Source organism: Piliocolobus tephrosceles, chromosome 17 (genome assembly GCF_002776525.5).
Source record: "Piliocolobus tephrosceles isolate RC106 chromosome 17, ASM277652v3, whole genome shotgun sequence".
NCBI classification, from domain to species: Eukaryota; Metazoa; Chordata; class Mammalia; order Primates; family Cercopithecidae; genus Piliocolobus; species Piliocolobus tephrosceles.
In genome coordinates this window covers 54,722,673-54,745,371 of record NC_045450.1, presented here as the reverse complement: position 1 = coordinate 54,745,371, position 22,699 = coordinate 54,722,673, and the positions used below count along the sequence as shown (strand labels likewise).

The 22,699-nt window shown below is 45.7% G+C and overlaps 1 protein-coding gene across 1 annotated transcript in view; it reads right to left on the bottom strand.

The window, feature by feature from the left end:
* The window catches only part of WWP2 (WW domain containing E3 ubiquitin protein ligase 2), a 153,203-nt gene that overhangs the window by 76,309 nt on the left and 54,195 nt on the right, over positions 1–22,699 (bottom strand). Inside the window, exon 5 of the mRNA XM_023210309.2 lies at positions 21,817–21,913. Within this exon, the coding sequence (XP_023066077.1) occupies positions 21,817–21,913 (97 nt within the window). The remainder of the gene's footprint in view (positions 1–21,816; positions 21,914–22,699) is intronic.

The window sequence follows — 22,699 nt, the reverse complement described above, 5'->3', positions numbered from 1 at the left end:
CAGTGTACATTTCCATTTTTAAGATATTTAAGAAGAGGTCAAACTTAGAGAAAGAAAACAGATCCATGCTTGCCAGCGGTGAGGGATAGAAGGAGGAGGTGGCTACAAAGGGGCACTGGGGAACTTTCTGGGGTGATGAAACTTTCTGTATCTTTTTTTTTTTTTTTTTTTTTGAGACGGAGTTTCACTCTTTCACCCAGACTGGAGTGAAGTGGCACAATCTCAGCTCACTACAACCTCTGCCCCCCAGGTTCAAGTGATTCTCCTGCCTCGGCCTCCCTTGTAGCTGGGATTAAAGGCACCTGCCACCATGCCCAGCTAATGTTTGTGTTTTTAGTAGAGACGGGGTATCACCATGTTGGCCAGGCTGGTCTTGAAGTCTGACCTCAGGACTTCACCCGCCTCGGCCTCTCAAAGTGCAAGGATTACAGGCATGAGCCATCAGGCCCAGCCTTTCTGTATCTTGATTACGATAGTGGCTACCTGGCTGTATGCTTCTGTCAAAACTTACAGAACTATACACTAGTAAGGGTGGATTTTACTGTTTGTAAATTATACCTTAGTAAAATAATAATTTTTAAAAGCCATTTGTGGAGAAAATATACAAGTAACCAAAAGGTGTAGAAAGCAGGTATGGCGTGAGGATACGCTCCAAAAAACAGCAAGAATGTGGACGGGAATGTGATTCAGGAAAAATTCAAGACCACACAAACATTTCTGGATTAATACATGTAGGGATTCTATAAAGACCAGGGACACATCTCTCCCAAATGTCGAGAATTCATGGCTAGGCTGGGGGTGGCGGCTCACACCTATAATCCCAGCACTTTAGGAAGCCAAGTGCGGAGGATTGCTTGAGCCCAAGAGGGCAAACCCAGCCTGGCAACATAGGGAGACCTCATCTCCATAAAAAGTTGTTTTAAATTAGCCAGGTATAATGGCAAGTGCCTGTGATGCCAGCTATGCGGGGAGGCTGAGGTGGGAGGATTGTTGAGCCCGGGAGGTCGAGGCTGCAGTGAGCTGTGATTGCACCACTGCACTCTATCCTGGGCAATAGAGCGAGAGACCCTGTCTCTAAAAAAAGGAATTCATGGCTGGCCGGATACCAGGTTCCAAGCATACTTTTCTATCTTGGTAAAAGAGGCCCAGAATATGAAAGCGAGGTTCACTGACCCCAGATTCAGGCCCACTGATACTCAAGTTCAGCAAAAGAGAAGTTTCAAGGTATAAAAACTGATTATTAGCCAGGCACGGTGGCTCATGCCTGTAATTCCAGCACCTGGGAAGACCAAGGTGGGTGGATCACCTGAGGTCAGGAGTTCGAGACCAGCCTGGGGAATGGAGGTTGCTGAGATCCTGCTGCTGCACTCCAGCCTAGGTGACACAGCGAGACTCTATCTCAAAAAAACAAAACAAGGGCCAGGCGCAGTGGCTCACGCCTGTAATCCCAGCACTTTGGGAGGCGGAGGTGAGTGGATCACCTGAGGTCACGAGTTCGAGACCAGCCTGACCAACATGGAGAAACCCTGTCTCTACTAAAAATACAAAATTATCCAGGCATGGTGACGAATGCCTGTAATCCCAGCTACTCAGGAGGCTGAGGCAGGAGAATCGCTTGAACCCTGGAGGCTGAGGTTGCGGTGAACCGAGATCACACCATTGCACTCCAGCCTGGGCAACAAGGGCGAAACTCGGTCTCAAAACAAAGAAACAAAACAAAGCAACCTGATTATTGATTTTCCTCCTATAAAACAGCCACAAAAAGTAAAATTGCCTAATAAAACTCCTCACATTCCAATCCGGGTGAGCGGTATTTGCCTAGGATGACTAGAACCAAGAGGGCTCCCCACCTCAAGTCTGTCCTTCCTCTGAGCACACTCTTAACTGGTCATTGTCTTTTAATAGCTGCATGGAAAAAAAAATTCAGTGGAGCTGGGCCAGTTTCCAGTGAGACAGAACCAGAAAGAAACAGGCACTTAAAATAGAAGCATGAAAAAATTTAAAAGAAAAAGGAAGCCGTAATGGGAAAAGAAAGTGTCAGAGAAGCACCAACAAATAAACCTACTCCCACCTGCACCCCCCTCAATTCTTCCTCCCCACTCAAATGTGGATTAGAAAAAAAAAAAATGGAGAAGGTGGGTAAAAGGAGAAGCGAACCAGGAAAGGCACAATTAGAGTTAAAATCGGCCCCTTCCAGTCATTGCAAAGGCAATTTACGGCTCCATTCCACACCCTACTCTGGACTGCCAGCCTCACAAATGACAGGGAAGGTAAAAATAAAACCGCTGCCAAGTCCAATCTAAATTACAGAAAGGCTTCCGGAAGACAAACGATTTCCTTTTGCCCACCCTAGAGTACAGAGCAACCTTCTCAAAGGTGGCAATTCTATTAGACTAAAAAAACTCACCTTGAGAGAGAATGTACAGTCAATGGTGACTTGTCCAATCTACTTCCAGGCTGTATGTTGGGCTTAGCTGAGAAGAGTGCTCAAACGCCCTCTCAAACTTGAAAGACAGCTAGAGAGTTCAGAGGGGAAGTGTTCACCTGCTCAACGCGGCCATCGATGGCTTGAGGTACTCTGAACAGAGACAGCAGCCTGTGATTTGTCCTATGACCTGACATCCCCTGACCCTGAATTATGAGTGCATAGGACACTGTCGCCGCTTAGGAGATGAGCATCCCAGCCCATCATCCTCCACTGTGCACAGGAGGAATCTCCATGGGGCTGGCCCCCAAGGAATGCAGAGCACAACCTGTCCAGGTGTGCCAGAAAAGCCTCTTCACTTTCTTGCTACCAGCATCAATCCCTGTTTGAATCTGGCCCACTCACTGCCTCCTTTTACTATAGCTCCAGACCAGAAAGGACTAGACGGGACCTTGAATGAATGGGAGACTACAGTATATTACAGTGTTCTTTCTTTCCTCTTTTTTTTTTTTTTTAATAGAGATCGAATGTTGCTATGTTGTCCTGGCTGGTCTCAAACTCCTGGCCTCAAGCAATCCTCTGGCCTCGGCCTCCCAGAGTGTTGGGATTAGATGCATGAGCTGGGTAGAGCATTATTTTTTTTTAAAATTTATTTATTTTTGAGACGGAGTCTCGCTCTGTCGCCCAGGCTGGAGTGCAGTGGCCAGACCTCAGCTCACTGCAAGCTCCGCCTCCCGGGTTTACGCCATTCTCCTGCCTCAGCCTCCTGAGTGGCTAGGACTACAGGCGCCTGCCACCTCGCCCGGCTAGTTTTTTGTATTTTTTTAGTAGAGACGGGGTTTCACCGTGTTAGCCAGGATGGTCTCGATCTCCCGACCTCGTGATCCGCCCGTCTCGGCCGCCCAAAGTGCTGGGATTACAGGCTTGAGCCACCGCGCCCGGCCATTATTTCGAAGTGTTCTGACATGACAAATCACAAGGCAGGAATTCAGCAGGAGGGAGGCAGGCTCCAAAAAGAATATGTTCAATGGACATTCCTCAAAATACCTCTCTAGACCCTTACCAAAGGGCAGTCAGACCCTTTGCTGATCTCCTTGCCCGGCATACTCTTCCTGGACTTTCCACCCAGGTGGCCAAACTCCTAGGCCAAATCTCAGTCTAAATGTCACTCATCTCCCAGGCTACAGTAAATTTCCTTTCATTCTCTCATAACATCCTAATCATTCTCTTTATGGCACTGCTGTGTGTCATTACGTATTCATGAGGGCAGGGACCAAGTCTTGTTTAGCGAACCTCTGGAGACTCCGCACCTAGTGCGTGCCTGGCCCACAGTAGGCATTCAGGAAATATTTGTTGAATGAAGGAAAGATGCAAGCTGTCAGGTTCAAAATCACTCTCGGGCCTGTAATCTCCAGTACTTTGCATATTCTTTCCAATCCAGTCACTCATCACCTCCCCGATCCCTTTAAAAACTGGAATCGGACCACCACACCTGGCCAATTTTTTGATATTTTTTTTATAGCAATGGGGGTCTCGAACTCCTGAGGTGAAGTGATGCTCCCACCTTGGCCTCCCAAAGCGCTGGGATCACGGGTGTGAGCCGCCGTGGCTGGCCCATTAGAGAGTCTTTCTACTGTGGGGAGAATTTCTAAAATGATCTCCCACCCACTCCAGCCCCCCTCCAATGCCTAAAACCTGCGAATATGACAAGGTGCCACACCCTTGAGTATGTCGTCATGTACCACAACGGACCTTAAGAAAGGGGATCATCCGAGGGGTCACCCAGTCTAATTGGCATCACATCACCTCCTGGAAGCAAAGCGCCTTCTCCAGCAGGTGGCAGGAGAGAAAATCAGATTCAAATCATAGGGATATCCGATACTCCTTTCCTGGCTTGAAGGTACAGGGGGCACCATGAGAAGCAATGCAGGGGTCGGTGGGTGGGAAGCTTAAGGAGTTGAGAGAGACCCCCAGTGATGGTCAGCAAGGAATGGGCACCTCAGTCCTACAACTGCAAGTAACTAAATTCAGCTAAGGACCCCTGAATAACTTTTTTTTTCTTTTGCATTTTTTTGAGACAGGGTCTCCCTCTGTCGCCCAGGCTGGAGTGCAGTGGTGCAATCACTGCATCCTTGACCTCCCTGGGCTCAAGTGATCCTCCTGCCTCAGCCTCCTGAGTAGCTGGGATGACAGGCGTGTGCCACCATGCCTAGCTAATTTCTGTATTTTTTGTTGAGATGGGATTTGGGATTTGGCTGTTGCTCAGGCTGGTCTCAAACTCCTGGACTCAAGCCACCTGCCCGCCTCAGTCTGCCAAAGTGCTGGAATTATAGGCGTGAGCCACTTGCCCGGCCCTGAATGACCTTTGACGCAAATTCTTCCCCAGTGTATGCAGATAAGAATGCTGTTCTACCAGAGCCTTGATTTTGGCCTTGTAAGACCCTGAAGGGAAAAGTCAGCCGTGCGATCCTGGACTTACGACCTACAGAACTGTGAGCTAATAAATGGTGGTGTTTTAAGCCCTGAGTTTGTGGTGATTTGTTACACAGCAACAGAAAATGAATGCAAATAAATGACCACTCAATTTCCACGGTAGAAGATGGAACTCTCAAATACATGTATGGCCAGGGAACAGCCTTGACCCAGTTCTTGCTGGTCTAGTTCAGAAGCCCTCATATGGTTATGGCATCACTCTGTGGGATCCATCTCGAAGGAGCAGCATTCCAGTGATCCGAATGTCCTCAAGACACACATTCCTAAGATTCAACAATCACTTGGGAATTTGAACACCTAGATATAAATGAGATATTACCTATTCTTAGAGGGTAACATTCTTTTCTGGCAGAGTTGAAGTACACAGACTTTACACCTTCTTTTCCCAAACAAGACTTATTTATGTGTCAATTCTTCTCTGATTCCAATATTAGCCTTAAAAGCTGCAAGGATTTGAAAAGAAAAGTCTGCGAAAAGCATTCAACACAGAAATACCAATCATGAAGAAACAAACAGATGAAGCCACAAAGACTGCGCAGGCAGTGGGACCCCAGCACACTCTTGGTGGTTCACCTTGCAAGCACAAGGCGGTTCTGATAAAGAGCGCCCCCTCTTCTCTGTGGTCCTCAAATTATGGCATCTCAGGAGTCAGGGTGCCAGGGAACGTAAACCAGCAGCATGACCCACTCAGAAGTTTTGGCGAATGAAGAGCAGGAACACGAGACTCTTTCAGCTCAGCAAATATTTACTGAGCTGCTACTACGTGCAGTGAGGCACTATTCTAGGTCCTGCTGGGGACACAAAGATGAATGAGGCACACAGAGCCGTGGCCTGATGTTTGGGTGAAAGCTTCAGCACCACTTCCCCCAAGCCCCCTCCTCCCCAAAAAAACAACAAACCAGGAGGAAGAAATAACTCCTCGGAAGTCTCCAATTCATCATTCTTTTTCTAAGTGTAAAGAAAAATGTATGACTTTACTTAAAAGAAAACTTTTTTTTTACTGGTTCTAAAGGTAAAATTTCAAAGAAAAGGAACAAAACCAACTGGGCCCTAATCCCCCATTCTCCGCTACAAAATAATGAGTATCTGCACCACATCCTACTCTAAGTTTTCACTAATTTCATTGTATTTTCTTTGTGTCATTTTGTCATTACAGAGTTGTACTGTTAGGCTGGATGCGGTAGCTTACGCCTATAATCCCAACACTTTGGGAGGCTGAGGAAAGAGGATCCAAGACCAGCCTAGGCAACACAGGAAGACCCTGTCACTACAAAAAAAAAAATTTAAAAATTAGCCAGGCATGGTGGCCCACACCTGTAGTCTCAGCCACCTGGGAGACTGAGGTGGGAGGACCACTTGAGACTGGGAGGTCGAGGCTGCGTGAGCTGTGATGGTGCCACTGCACTCCAGCCTGGGTGACACAGTGAAACCCTGTCTCAAAAAAAGAAAAAAAAGACTTGACCTTCAAAGGTCATTTGAAAACACAAAACACACAAAGTAGACCCAACATATAGACATGCTGTATATAAAACTCAGCATAAGACCAAACAGAAAATCTTCAGGCCATGAGCCAGTCAATGAGCTCTTGTTCTCTTCACACCACTGGATGCAGAATTTCACACTCCATTATCAAATAATCAGGGAGCCAAAGATACCTTCAACCCATCAAGACTTTTCTTGAAAAGTCATACCAAACATAGGCTTAAAATGGAAAGTTACACCTGGCGTGGTGGCTCACTCCTGTAATCCCAGCACTTTGGGAGGCTGAGGCAGGTGGATCACGAGGTCAGGAGATCAAGACCATCCTGGCCAACATGGTGATGGAACACGCCCAGCTAATTTTTGTATTTTTAGTAGAGACGGGGTTTCACCATGTTGGCCAGGATGGTCTCGATCTCCTGACCTCGTGATCCGCCCGCCTCAGCCTCCCAAAGTGCTGGGATTACAGGTGTGAGCCACCACACCTGGCCACCAAAAGGGTTTTTTAATGATTTTTAAAATTAAGGTATAATTTACATAGAGTAAAATTTACCCTTTCTAAGGGTACAGTTTGGCAAGTTTTACCAAATGTTTATAGTGATGTTACCATCACCACAATGGAGACACAGAACATTCCCATTGCTCCCAAAATTTCCTTGTGTCCCTTTGCAGTCAATCCTTCCTCCAACGCCCCGACATCTTCAGACTGGATTTCTGTTCCTAGAATTTTGCTTTTCAGGATGTTATATAAATGGAATCATACAGAACTTAAGCTTCTATGTCTGGCTTCTTAAGCTTAGCCTAATACTTTTAAGAGTCATTCACATTGTTAAGTTACTTTTTATTTGTCAGACCAAATAAATATACATCTTTTTTAGAGATGGGAGTCTTGTTATGTTGCCCAGGCTGGACTCGAACTCCTGGACTCAAGCAATCCTCCCAGCTCAGCCTCCCCAGTGTCTGGGACTATAGGCACATACCACTGTGCCTGGCTTCAGACCAAATAAATTTTAAGAGAAAATGCACTAAAAAAAAGAATGACAAGATAAGGACAAAAAGTTCAATTCATCCGTAAGACATATGTCAAATTGTACTCTAGATCCAATGAAATAACCTTGAAATACACGAAGCAGAAATTCATCAGAATGATCTGGCGCTACCCTTTACCACTGTCATCTCTTCCTGTGACTCCACTTCCCCTTCCTCTCCAGTGGGACTGGCTTCTCCACTGTTCCCTCAATTCCAAAGGCACATTCCTAACTGAAGGCCTTCCCGACAGCCATTCTTCTGCCCAAACACTCTTTCCCCAGATATCCTCATGGTTACATTCCTCGCCTCCTTCAAATCTTTGCTTAAAAGTCACCTTCTCAACAACACGTCTCTTGACTGCCCTATTTAATACTGCAACCGGCTCTTATATGATACATTCACATAAATTTTTGCATGAATCAAACTCATTTTTTAAGTAATAAAAATCAATAAAACCAAGGGAAAAAAGGAACACTCTGGGATTCTGCATTATTATAGAAACCAAGGCACAAAATGTTTCTAGAGAGGACTAGTCCATGATGTTAAACTGGCAGATAGGTCAGGGGGGCTTTGGTGACTGTCATTGCAGCAGAATGATAGAGGCAGAGGGCAGACTGAAGTGAACTAAAAATTACTTAAGAAATAAGGATGGCAGACTCCAAGAATATTGAGACAAATACCTCCACTATATTTTCAATAAGTTAAGGGTGAAGAAAAACTTCATAAAACCAAGTACATGTGAAGCAGAATATATATTCTAGATTTTAGTTCTGTTACTATATTTATCTAAAACAAAATGAAAAGCCGGTTGGGCTCAGCAGCTCACGCCTGTAATCCCAGTACTTTGGAAGGCCAAGGCTGGTGGATTGCTTGAGTTCAGAGTTCAAGACCGGCCTGGACAACATGAGGAAACCTTATCTCTACAAAAAAATTTTAAAAATTAAGCCTACCGTGGTGGTACACACCTATAGTCCCAGCTATTTGGGAGGCTGAGACAGAAGGATCACTTGAGCCTTGGAGGTTGAGGCTGCAGTGGGCCGTGATTGCACCACTGCACTCTAGCCTAGATGTCAGTACAAGACTCTGTCTCAAAATTTTAAAAAAGAAAAGAGGCCAGGAGTGGTGGCCCACACTTGCAATCCCAGCACTCTGGGAGGCCAAGGCGGCCAGATCACCTGAGGTCAGGAGTTCGAGACCAGCCTGACCAAACTGGCGAAACCTCGCCTCTACTAAAAATACAAAAATTATCCACACGTGGTGGCAGGTGCCTGTAGTCACAGCTACCCAGGAGGCTGAGGCACGAGAATCGCTTGAACCCGGAAGGCAGAGGTTGCAGTGAGCCAAGATCGTGCCAGTGCACTCCAGCCTGGGTGACAGAGCAAGATTCCAGCTCAAAAATAAATAAACTTAAAAAAAAAAAGAAAGAAAAGCCTACATACAGAATTGATTCGACGTTTGAAACAAGTCATTCTATTTAGGCTATTTAAATGCCAGCAGAAAGACAGTCACTAAACCAAACCCCAAATCACCACCTCCACAGACTTTGGCACTTTAAAAGGAGTCATCCAGTTCCAACAGAATCCAACAGGAAAAGTCGACCCTCATCTCATCAAACCATAGCCACAAACACCATGGCTGAAGCACCCCTCTTTCCTTGCCATCCACGTCTGTCCAAAGCATTTGCAGCCAGTTCTGCTCTGGTCTTCCATCAGCACATGGCCAAGCTGCCAAGCTCTCATGACTAGAAAGTCATTTCTCCAAGACCCATACTCTTTTTATTAGCTTCTCTCTAAACTTTTCCCCTTTGAATCATGATTTTCTAGGACCAAGAGTCGTAGAATCCAGATACAGATCTGGTTCAAGCAGAACTAGCGCTCACGTGCCCTGAATTGTGGCGGCCCTTATTGTGTCTCTGTGCTTCACTGTCAGGAATACAACGTTTTGCTCTGTGTCTCTTCAGTTAGGTTTTCATTTCTCTTCCTATGGGTGCACTTTCAGAGAAATGACTCTGTCCCGGAGCCAGGCAGTACCAATGTTCCATAAAGCCTGCTGAACACCAAAGCCAACCATCATGGGGAATGTGGTTTTAAAGTGACATACTCATTAGCTCCCCACCTCTTGCATCTCTTGTCTTCATGAATGACAGCACAGTAGAGGAATCTGGGAGTCCCCCTGGCTCACCTTGTCTCATTAGCCAGCCATGCAGTCCTGCATAATTACACCTCCTAGGTCTTGTCTCCTCTCTATTCGCTACTGCCCAAGACTAGTCATCAATTGCAATCTCACCAGTTCCTGCAAGAGTCCTCTTCGTCAGTCCCTGAGTCTTGTCTCAGCCTCACTGTGTCAGACATTCCCACCCTCTTCTATCCTATATGCCCGCCCTGACTCATTGCAGGGCCTAGAAGACTTCCAGACCCTCCTGCAGATAGTCTCTGGGTGTGATTTAGGTTGCACCAATGAGAAGTTCTTGCAGGAAAGTTGGAAAGCAGAAGGAAGGCAGAAGCCATTTGTCCTATGGTGGTGGTGACTGGCAGGGGCTCCAGCAGACTCCATGTCTCATCGCCTGGACACCCGCTTCATACATGTAAGGTGGTCGCAAGGGCGCGGCAATTTCTTGGCATGTGAACTGGAGCTGCAAGCCTGTGAGCCTGAAACCAAAGATCTCAGGGAGACCCCTCACTCCCGTTGCATCAGCCCATCCAGTGACTTTTATAAGCATCTAATTTCCCATATTAAATCCTTTTCTGCTCAAAATACCTAGAGTGGTTTCTGTTTCCTGCAATGAACCCCAACTGATATAGTTCTAAATTCATCCATTAGACTACTTTTCTGAATAATTCACCGCAAAAATAGCACTACCATACCCTTGCTCAAAATCCACTGGTTCCCTGTCTCCAAAGAAGAAAATCTACAGTCCTCAGTAAAACACAAAAGGCCCTTTGCGAACTGCTCTTGCCTTCAAACCATCTCCTACAGCAGGAACTGGCAAACTTTCTGCAAAGAGCCAAATCACAAATGTTTTAGGTTTTGCTGACCATATGATCTCTGTTCTAACTACTTAACATGCCATCGTAGCATGAAAGTAGCCACAGACAATATGAAAATAAATGAGTATGGCCATATAAAAATAAAATTATATTTCCCAAAACAGATGGTTAAAGAGAAGGAGAAGACAAGCCGCAGACTGGGAGAAAATATTGGCAAAACATGTATCTGATAAAGAACTGCCATCCAAAATATACAAAAAATGCTTAAACTCAACAATAAGAAAATGAACAACCAGATTTTTTAAATGGGCAAAGGACCTGAACAGACACCCTGCCAAAGAAGATATACAGATGGAATATAAGCATATGAAAAGACTCTCCATATCATAGGCCGGGCAAAGTGGCTCATGCTTGTAGTCCCAGCACTTTGGGAGGCCAAGGTGGGCGGATCACCTGAGGTCAGGAGTTCAAGACCAACCTGGCCAACATGGTAAAACCCAGTTTCTACTTAAAATACAAAAAAATTAGCTGGGCGTGGTGGCAGGTGCCTGTAATCCCAGCTACTCAGGAGGCTGAGGCAGGAGAATCACTCGAACCCAGGAGGTGGAGGGTGCAGTGAGCCAAGATCGCACCATTGCACTCAGCCTGGACAAGAGTGAGGCTGTGTCTCAACAGAAAAAAAAAAAAAAAAAAAAAAGACTCTCCACATCATATATCATCCAGGAAATGCAAATTAAAGTGAGATATCACTAGATACCTATTAGAATAGCCAAAATCCAGAAAATGGACCACATCAAACGCTGGTGAAGATATGGAGCAACAGGAACTCTCACTCATTGCAATGCAAACTGGTGGTGTAGTTGTTCTGGAAAACACTTTAGCAGTTTCTTACAAAACTAAGCATACTCTTACCATATGACCCAGCAATCATGTTTCTTTGTATTTACCCAAGTGAGTTAAAAAGTTTGTTTTGTTTTGTTTTGTTTGTTTGAGATAGAGTCTCACTGCTCTGTCGCCAAGCTGGAGTGCAGTGGCACGATCTCAGCTCACTGCAACCTCCACCTCCCAGATTCAAGCTATTCTCCTGCCTCAGCCTCTGAAGTAGCTGGGACTACAGGAGCGCACCACCACGCCCAGCTAATTTTTTTTGTATTTTTACTAGAGACAGGGTTTCACCATGTTGACCAGGATGCTCTGGATCTCTTGACCTTGCAATTTGCCTGCCTCGGCCTCCCAAAGTGCTAGGACTACAGGCATGAGCCACCGTGCCCAACTGAGTTGAAAACTTTTATCTGCACAAAAACCTGCACACTAACGTTTATGGCAGCTTTATTATTCATCATTGCCAAAACCTGGAAGCAACCAAGATGTCCTTCAGTAAATGAATGAATAAACCGTGAAGGAGGAACGTAAAAGTGAATGGATAAACTGTGGTACATGCAGACAATGAAATATTATTCCGTACTCAAAAAATCAAGCCATGAGAAGACGTGAAAGAAACGTAAATCTCAATTACTAAGTGAAAGAAGCCAATCTGACAAGGCTATATACTCTATGAGCCAACTATATGACATTCTGGAAACGGCAAAACTATGCAGACAATAAAAAAATCAGTGGTTACAAGGGGCTGGGGACGGGAGGGAGAGGTGAATAGATGAAGCACAGGGGAGTGAAACTACTCTGTACGACACAGTAATGGTGGATACATGTCAGTGCCAAGGCACGTGGATCACTTGAGTCCAGGAGATCAAGACCAGCCTGGCCAACATGGCGAAACCCCATCTCTACTAAAAATACAAAAAAAAAAATTAGCTGGGCATGGTGATGCATGCTTGTAATCCCAGCTAGTCAGGAGGCTGAGGCATGAGACACTTGAACCTGGGAGGTACAGGATGCAGTAAGCTGAGATCGCGCCACTGCACTCCAGCCAGTGGAATGACAGAGCAAGACTCTGTCCAAAAGAAAAAAATTAAAGAGTGAACCCTAACATAAATTATGGACTTTAAGTGACAATGATGTGTCAATGTAGGCTCATCATTCTAACAAATGTACCACTCTGGTGGGGGATGTTGACAGTGGGGAAGAGGGTATGTATGTTTGGGGTAACCTAAAAGTACTCTAAAAAAAAAAAAAATCACAGCAGATTTCACCCAGCAAAAACAAACAAACAAGAACACCAACAAAAAAGCAGGTGGCAGGCTGGATTTGACCTGCAAACTCTAGTTTGCTAAGTTATCATCCCTAATATCTTACACGTCAACATTACTAAATGACTTTTGTTTCCTCAAATGTCAAGTTCTCTTACCCCTCCTTGACTTCGCTCATGCTGTACCCTCCGCTTGCAGTGACATCCCTGACCCCCACTTCGCTGGTCGGGCAAACTCCTTCAAAATACAGTTCAAATGTGGGAGGTCTTCCCCAAATTCCCCGGGCAGATCTAGGTAATGTCCCACTCCATTCTTCTTGCATGTGTACATACCATCACCATGGATCCATCACACTAGACTCTAAGTGTCATCCATGCATCTGTCTCCTACTAGAGACACTCCCTGATGTCAGGGACCCTGACTTTTCATCTTGTAATCACCACGACCTAGCTCAGAGTCTCACATTCATGTATATCAAATGAATATTACCTTCAACAGCAGAGATTTGCCTTGCCTTCTCCTAGTTTATAACCAGTTTTCTGGTGCACGCCACATCTGGCGTTATAAACAGCTCTCTAGGCTCATACAGAATAAATGCCAAACAAACACCTATTTAATAAATAAATGTATGATAAGGTACCGTGTATCATTTTAATTGATGCAAAATTAATAAAACCAATGTATAAATGAATGTGTAATTAATCTCCACGATTTTTTTTTTAAGAGACAGGGTCTCAGGCCGGGCGCGGTGGCTCAAGCCTGTAATCCCAGCACTTTGGGAGGCCGAGACAGGTGGATCACGAGGTCAGGAGATCGAGACCATCCTGGCTAACACGGTGAAACCCCGTCTCTACTAAAAAATACAAAAAACTAGCCGGGCGAGGTAGCGGGCGCCTGTAGTCCCAGCTACTCAGGAGGCTGAGGCAGGAGAATGGCATAAACCCGGGAGGCGGAGCTTGCAGTGAGCTGAGATCCGGCCACTGCACTCCAGCCTGGGCTACAGAGCAAGACTCCGTCTCAAAAAAAAAAAAAAAAAAAAAAGAGACAGGGTCTCCTGTGTTGCCCAGGCTGGAGTGCAGTGGCACGATCATAACTCATTGCAGCCTCAAACTCCTGGCCTCAAGCGATCCTCCTGCCTCAGCTTCCGAAAAAGCTGGGACTACAGGCATACAGCCACCATGCCCAGCCATGATTACTTTTCAATGTCTGGCTTGGAGAATGCAGTGGGACGCCTGACCACTGTCTCAATACTATTCCATATTTACCAATTGCTCAGAAGAAAGCCCTGCCTATAAGCAGGGACTCTGAGCATGGACTATGTCTTAATTATCATGGAGTAAATAAATAAATAAATAAACAAACAAGATTTATTCCATTGTCTTCCCCAGCAACAGAAATGAGGCAATAGCCAGATTTTAAGCATAAGCTATTACATGAGAGGGCTTTCCTGCTGACAGGGCAACATCTCTAAATAACTGCAGTTCCCAATCAAGCAGCCTTTAGTCACCTCAGTGGAAGGAGGGGTGGCAACCGCCAGCAGCCGACAATGACTGTGAGAATGGCCTAGTGCCCAAGGCTCAGATCCCATCCACCCTCCACCCCTCCTCCCTGCTAGCTCTGCTTCCCAGTTCTCCCCCGGCCCTCCCAGGACTTCCTGAAGTGTTCACAGTGGACTCATACCCGCCTGAGTTTATTTTTCTTTCCTTTCTGGGATAGGCTGTCTGCAGACACAGTTGATGATCTATTTAGAGCTCACCAGAGACGGTTAGGCTTTATAAGTCTCCGAGATTACACATCTTTTACATCTTCAGAGGCCATTAATGCCAAAGCAAGGGAGCCAATAAATCTGATATGTTTTCATCAAAGCAGGGCAAAAAAGAAGAGTAAAGGAGGGAGAAAGAAAACTATCTAAGAGGCTCTGAAACTTTTCCATGTAAAAAAAATCACTGGGAAGGACATGTTAAAATGCAGATTGTGACCAACACTAGCCACTACTGACAGCTGATGATGGCCACAGGCAAATTCAAGGTCCCCAGCCCTACACGCACACACAAACACATACATACACACGCTCTATCTCATGCGCGTTCACGTGCACTCTTAAACAAAATAGCTTAAACACATACACACATAAGAAAGGAAAATAAATTGTTCAAGCCTCTATATATAGCTTCTTCTTTTTTTTTTGTTTTCGTTTTTGTTTTTTTGAGACAGCATCTAGCTCCGTTGCCCAGGCTGGATTGCAGGGGCTCCATCTTTGCTCACTACAGCCTCAAACTCCTGGGCTCAAGCAATCCTCCCAACTCAGCCTCCCAAAGTGCTGGTATTACAGGCATGAGCCATTGCACCTAACTATAGTAGACAGCTTCTTTTTTATTTTATTATTATTATTTTTTGAGATGGAGCTTCACTCTTGTTGCCCAGGCTGGAGTGCAATGGCGCAATCTGGGCTCACCACAACCTCCGCCTCCCAGATTCAAGTGATTCCCCTGCCTCAGTCCCCCAAGCAGCTGGGATTACAGGTAGGCACCACCACGCCCGGTTAATTTTGCATTTTTTTTTTTTAGTAGAGACGGGGTTTCTCCATGTTGGTCAGGCTGGTCTCGAACTCCCGACCTCAGGTGATCCACCCGCCTCAGCCTCCCAAAGTGCTGGGATTAAACCCAGTCCACGCACTGAGCCACGGTGCCCAGCCAACAGCTTCTATTAAGATCCTTTACATTAGCCCTATAAATGAAAAATTTTATGAACCAAAAAGCAAATTAAATGCATTCTTCTCGTTTTTTGTTGTTGTTGTTGTTCCATTTTCCTGTATGACTATGGAAATTTTACTGAAATTCTAGACAGAGGAGCCAGATATTCAAGCCAGAGGAAATCGTGAGGTGCTAGGAGCAGCTCCACTCACAGACAGTCCTGTGGGCTTCATTCCAACTTGACTCCCTGCTATGCTTTGGATGCAACTTGTCCCCACCAAAATTCATGTTGAAATTTGATTCCCAACATGGCAGAGTTGGGAGGTGAGACCTAGTGTTTGGGTCATGGGAGTGGATCCCTCATGAATAAATTAATGTCCTCCCATGGGGGTGAGTGAGTTCTCTCTGTTGGGAACCCGCAAGAATGCGGTATTAAAAAGAGCCCGGCCGGGCACGGTGGATCACGCCTGTAATCCCAGCACTTTAAGAGGCCGAGGCGGGCAGATCACCTGAGGTCAGGAGTTCAAGACCCACCTGATCAACATGGAGAAACCCCATCTCTACTAAAAACACAAAATTAGCCGGGCAGCTACTCACGAGGCTGAGACAGGAGAATAGCTTGAACCTGGGAGGCAGAAGTTGTGGTGCGCTGAGATCGCACCATTGCACTCCAGCCTGGGCGACAAAAGTGAAACTCCATCTCAAAAAAATAAAAAAACTAAGAAAAATAAATTAAAAAATTAAAAAGGCCAGGCACAGTGGCTCGTGCTTGTAATCCTAGCACTTTGGGAGGCCGAGGTGCATGGATCACCTGAGGTCAGGAGTTCGAGACCAGCCTGACCAATATGGTGAAACCTGTCTCTAATAAAAATGCAAAAATTAGCCAGGCGTGGTGGCGTGTGCCTCGAGAGGCTGAGACAAAAGAATTGCTTGACCCCAGGAGGTGGAATTTGTAGTGAGCCAAGATCGTGCCACAGCACTCCAGCCTGGGCAACAGAGCAAGACTCCATCTCAAATAAATAAATAGCTAGATAGATAAATAAATAAATAAATAGAGACTGGCAGCAAGTGTAGAGCCTGGCACACACCTGTAGTCCCAGCTACTTGGCAGGCTAAAGCAAGGGATCACTGGAGCCCAGGATTTTGAGGCTGCAGTGAGCTGTGAGTGTGCCATTGCACTCTAGCCTGGGTGACAGAGCAAGACTCTAAATATATACTTCGTTTGAAGAAGAATAAAATAATGAACACTTGGGACTCACCACCCAGGCAAAGAAACAACATGACCAGTACCTCAGAAACTTTCTCTGTACTCTTTCCTCATTATACCTGTCTCCCTTCTCCCAAGATAACCACCCTTCTGAACTCAGGGTTCATTATTCCTTTTTTTTTTTTTTTTTTTTTTTTTTTGCAGAGTCTCACTCCGTCACTCAGGCTGGAGTGCAGTGGCGCAAACTCAGCTCACTGCAACCTCCACCTCCCGGGTTCAAGTGATTCTCCTGCCTCAGCCTCCCAAATAGCTGGGATTACAGGTGCATGCCACCATGCCCAGCTAATTTTTATATTTTTAATAGAGAGGTTTTTTTGCCATGTTGGCCAGGCTGGTCTTGAACTCCTGACCTCAAGTGACCCACCCACCTCAGCCTCCCAAAATGCTGGGATTACAGGCATGAGCCACCACACCCAGCCCCATCCATTTCTTACAGTTTGACTGCCTCTGAAGGTACGCATACAACATATATTGTTTGACTTTGCATTTTTCAACTTTCTACATATGACATCATACTACATACTGTTTTCTATGACCTGCTTCTCTTGTTTAACATTATGTTTCTAAGATTTCACCATAGGGATATAACCATCTTTCACCTATTTTTACTATGAGAGAGTATTCCATTATAGGAGTATTTGATAATTTATGACATAAAATCTTTCTTTACACAATCAGACCTCTGATTCCATATTAACACAGTCTGTGGGCAAACAAATTTATGCCACATGAATTGCTGGTGGCAGTCTCATGCTGGCTTCCATGTGCCAGACCGGATAATTATTATTATTATTATTTTTTGAGACGGAGTCTTGCTCTGTAGCCCAGGCTGGAGTGCAGTGGCACGATCTCAGCTCACTGCAAGCTCCGCCTCCCAGGTTCAGGCAATTCTCCTGCCTCAGCCTCCTGAGTAGCTGGGATTACAGGTGCACACTACCATACCCAGCTAATTTTTGTACTTTTAGTAGAGACAGGGTTTCACCCTGTTGGCCAGTCTGGTCTCAAACTCCTAACCTCAAGTGATCTGCCTGCCTCAGCCTCCAAAAGAGCTGGGCTTACCGGCGTGAGCCACTGTGCCCAGGCTTCATCCGATTATTCTTGAAGAGGAGGCAAGATCCTACTAAGAAATGGAACTGTGAGACCTTGCTTAGCAAGCAAATGGTGCTCTGTGGGATGAGCTTGAAGGAATGAACCCCTCAGACAAAACCCTTTCACAGTTCCAGTTCTATAGCTTTACCAAGCAGGGGAAAGGAGAGGAAAGGGTTGCTTTGACATTGCAGTCTTCACCTTCATGGGCACGTCAGAGCACCTTTGTTTGATCACAGTGAATAGCACCCAAGTCCAAGAAAAACCCACCCTTCAGACAGCAAAAGCTAAATATTTAGTCTGGGAGGCAGCAGGCAGAAGCCCATCATTCTCTCTGCCCCCAGAAAGCAAGGAGAGCAAAGGACTGCCCTTGATCCCAAAGGTCTGATTCATCACCTCTCAACTACAGTCCTTGATGTAAATGCACCGGTAACACCTCACTTCCCAGGCTTAGCGGGGAGGGTGGTAGGCGTGCACAAACGACAGTCTCCAGACACAAAGAAAACCCACTGCCACTTCCACTGAGTGCTCCCACTGTGTAAGGCCCTCTGACTGACATGCCTTATCTCAGTTCATTCCCACAATAACCCTGCAATAACCCTGTGAGGCAGGTGATATCCCCACTTTACACCTGAAAAAAAATGGGCATCTGAGAGGTTTTGTGACTTATCCAAAATCACATAGCAAGTAAATGACAGGCCAGGATTCGATCTGCATCTCCTGATTCCCAAGCCCTACACCCTTATCCAACAGACTACTCGGCCACCGCCTACAGGCATAAGCACGTGTGTACAGTGACCTTCATACCTGCAACAGCAAAGTGGAAAGGGGGTTCTAAGGAGGCAAAGAGACAGTCTTTGGGTAATATTTGCAAAAGTGTTTCCTGCTGAATGGCAACAGGTTCCCATGTGAGTGCAGAATGAATACATACTTAAATGGCAGAGGCCCGGGAAAACTCAGACGCTACATGTAGTAAAAGCCTGCAGCAGCTAACAGACTGCAGAGGACTTCCGAACGGCTTACACTATCTGGAAGGTACTTTGCTCACCATCTAACTAGCACTGAATGTCTACCACGTGTGATGGGCCAAAATGCATCCGATTTTCTGTCGCAGCCTGGCTGCCATGACACCAATGACCTGGTGTCATTCTCAACACCAATGACAACAAACAAGTTTTAACAGGATCTCTGAATTGCAAGGTCGATCAACTGGAGGAATTCAGAGACCAGTAAATAGGTCAAGAATTTAGATCCAAACTTGTTAAGAGCTGAATCTGACTTTGAGCCCCAAATTAAGTGATATGGGTGTGTTTGAGACAAACTTTCCAACTCAGCTAAAAGACTAAGATGCAGTTACTAGCACCAAAGCTGAGAAGGCATCACTCTCTAAAGAGTGATTTCACTCAAGTATTCCTCCCTCTCTAAAGAGTGAAATGATCAAGTATTCCTTGCCCACTGCTGCTCTAGCTTAAGAAACTGTTTCCTCCAGTTCCAGGTGCCCATCATGGCTTTGTTGACACAAGATTTGCCAGTTACACTGTCATTCGTCACCTCGTGAGACCCAACTATTGTAAGTCACCTACCGAGACACAGAAAACATGACTGGTCTTCAGGAGTGAGGCAACGCCTTTACAGTGACTTGGAAAAAAGAGAATGGGGAAATGGCATCTCTGCTTCTAATAAGGGTACGGAAAAAAGATCCGAACGTACATCTTGTCTTGCTCCCGCCACCTGCCAGTCACTGCAACCTCATAAGCCCACAAAACAACTAAATCTGGAGAAGCTGACAGCTGTCCTCAGAGGGATCTTTTAAGATGCTGCGGGTATTGGCTAAAATCATATTCCATTTCTCAAAGCATTATTCCCCCTCCCTGGGATCTGTTTGGGAAGCTTTTTTTTTTTTTTTTTTGTAAAAACCAAACATAGTCTCACTCTGTTACCAAGGCTACAGTGTAGTGCCTTGTTGCTAGCTCAGTGCAGCTGCAGCCTCAAACTCTTGGGCTCAAGCAATCCTCCTACCTCAGCCTCCCAAGTAGCTGGGACTACAGGCACACACTACCATGCCCAGCTCATTTTTCTATCTTTTATAGAGACCGAGTCTCTCTATGTTGCCCAGGCTGGTCTTGGAACTCCTGGCCTCAAGTGATCCTCCCACCTTGATCTTCCAAAAGAGTTGGAATTACAGGCATGAGCCACTGTGCCTGGCCTCATTTGGGAAGATTTTTACTGCCAGTTACTCACCTACTCTCTGCAGGTAATAAAGATTTACAAACACATTTGTAGTTTGTACATCTCTCTATACTTAGAGCTATTTTCCTGCCTAGATGTTCAGTTACCATGGAAATGAGTTTGTACCACTAACACAGATATAAAATGGGAATTTCAGTAAATTAAATTATGTCATTTGTAATATGCATAACAAGTATAATATTTGGACTCTAAGTATAGGAGGTCTTTTTTTTTTTTTTTTTTTTGAGATGGAGTCTCACTCTGTCACCCAGGCTGGAGTGCAGTGGCCGGATCTCTGCTCACTGCAAGCTCCGCCTCCCAGGTTCATGCCACTCTCCTGCCTCAGCCTCCCGAGTAGCTGGGACTACAGGCGCCCGCCACCACGCCCTGCTAATTTTTTGTATTTTTAGTAGAGACGGGGTTTCAACATGTTAGCCAGGATGGTCTCAATCTCCTGATCTCGTGATCCGCCTGCCTCAGCCTCCCAAAGTGCTGGGATTACAGGCTTGAGCCACCGCGCCCGGCCTATAGGAGGACTTAACCAACACTCCAAGGGAACTTTGGGCCACCCCCCAAAGCAGAATGCACGACAGAAAATCTCACAAAGAACCATTGCTCTAAGCATTTCTGTGTGTGTCCTGGAAGAATAACTGTGGCTGCATCCCCTGACATAAAAAAGAGCAGTCGAGTTTCCTGTTCAACAGTTCCTTTGATCCAATAACCTACTTAGCCAGTCCCAATCTTCGTAAAGGAGCCTCTGACCCTTCTAAGAATCCTAAATTCTTTCACAGCCATAAAAAAAGAATAAAAAGTAAGCCAGGTACAGTGGCTTATGCCTGTAATCTTAGCACTTTGGGAGGCCAAGACAGGAGAATCGGTTGAGTCCAGGAGTTTGAGACCAGCCTGGGCAACATAGTAAAATCCCATCTCTAGAAAAATTAAAAAATTAGCTAGGCGTGGTGGCGCATGCCTGTGGTCTCAGCTACTTAGGATGCTGAGGTGGGTGGACTGCTTGAGCCCAGGAGGTCAAGCCTGCCATGAGCCATGATGGTGCCACAGCACTCCAGCTTGGGCAACAGAGCAAGACCCCATATCAAAAAAACAAAACAAAAGAATGAAATCATGTCATGTCCTTTGCAGTGACATGAATATAGCCGGAGGCTGGAGGCCATTATCCTAAGCAAATTAATGCAGAAACAGAAAACCAAATACCACATGTTCTCATTTATAAGTGGGTGCTAAACATTGGGTACACATGAACACAAAGATATAAATAATAAACACTGGGGACTCCAAAAACAAGGAGAGAGAGGAGCAAGGATTGAAAAACTACCAATCAGGTACTATGTTCACTATCTGGGCAATGGGATCATTAGAAGCCCAAACCTCAACATCATGTAATATACCCATGTAACAAAGCTGTTCATGTACCCCCTGAATCTAAAATAAAAACAAAAATTAAAAATCTAAATTCGGCCGGGCGCGGTGGCTCAAGCCTGTAATCCCAGCACTTTGGGAGGCCGAGACGGGCGGATCACGAGGTCAGGAGATCAAGACCATCCTGGCTAACATGGTGAAACCCCGTCTCTACTAAAAAATACAAAAAACTAGCCGGGCGAGGTGGCGGGCACCTGTAGTCCCAGCTACTCGGGAGACTGAGGCAGGAGAATGGCGTAAACCCGGGAGGCGGAGCTTGCAGTGAGCTGAGATCTGGCCACTGCACTCCAGCCTGGGCTACAGAGCAAAGACTCCATCTCAAAAAAAAAAAAAAAAAAAAAAATCTAAATTCAATTAAAAAAAAAAAAAAAGGATCCTGAGTTCTGGACTCCTCTATTAGCCTCCTTAACCAGTGAGTCAGTTACAAGATCTCTGGAAATTTCCAACAGTTTCTACCATAAAATGTTCCCCGCCGTGTCCCAACATGTTTTCAGTAGCTCTAAGCATCTTCTCAGCTCTTTCTCATAGCCAAGGGGGATCTTACCGGGATCTTCCACCAAAGCAGTTTGTGCTGGGGGGCTGGTGCCGGTTCTCTGGAGCTACCGCTGTTCCACTGGAATCTCTCGAAGGCGGCTGTGATCCTAGAAAGCAATCAATCACAAGAAAAGACAGAAGCATTGAGGAGCTCAACTCATGTTTGAGATTTGACAGCCAGGAACAGAACTCCCTCTGTGTGTTAAGAGTTGCCACCACCACAGGATACGGACATCCAGCAAGCTGCAGCCACCAGAAGGATCACACAGGACATGCCATGGAGCAGTGGGGCTCAAACCTTGGAAACAGCTTCTGTTCTCCAAGACATTCAAGAACATCCAAGGCACTTACAAGCACATTGCCTTATCCATTAAATGAATCTCAGCCTCAAAAACATGAGATAGAGAACAAACGCTAACCGTGCAAAGTAGGGGCCAGGAATCGGGGGCATTTCTCCATAACACACCCAGAGAGCTTTTACAAAGCCAAATCAGATCATCATAGTCTTCTGCTAGAAACCCTTCAACAACTTTCTGTTTCTCAAGATGAGGTTCAAAATCCCTACCAAGGGCTTCAAGGCTGCACGATCTGCGTTGACCTGTTTCTCCGACCTCACCTCCTCCATTCTCTCTCCTTCTTGCTCCTAATAATCCAACCACGCTGACTACCTCTGTTCCCATCACACGCCAAGCCACCCACCCCTTTACCCCACATCCCCACCATGGCCTGTCTAAACTCCTTGTCCTCTAGGTCTCAGCTTCCTCAGAGAAACCTTCCCTGACCCCTCAATTCAGATGAGATCTCCCCCAACAAAGTACAGGAATCTCATGCCACCCTGTGGTTTTCACTGACAGCTTTTGTTACAATCACAGCTATGTAATTACCTGTGTGTT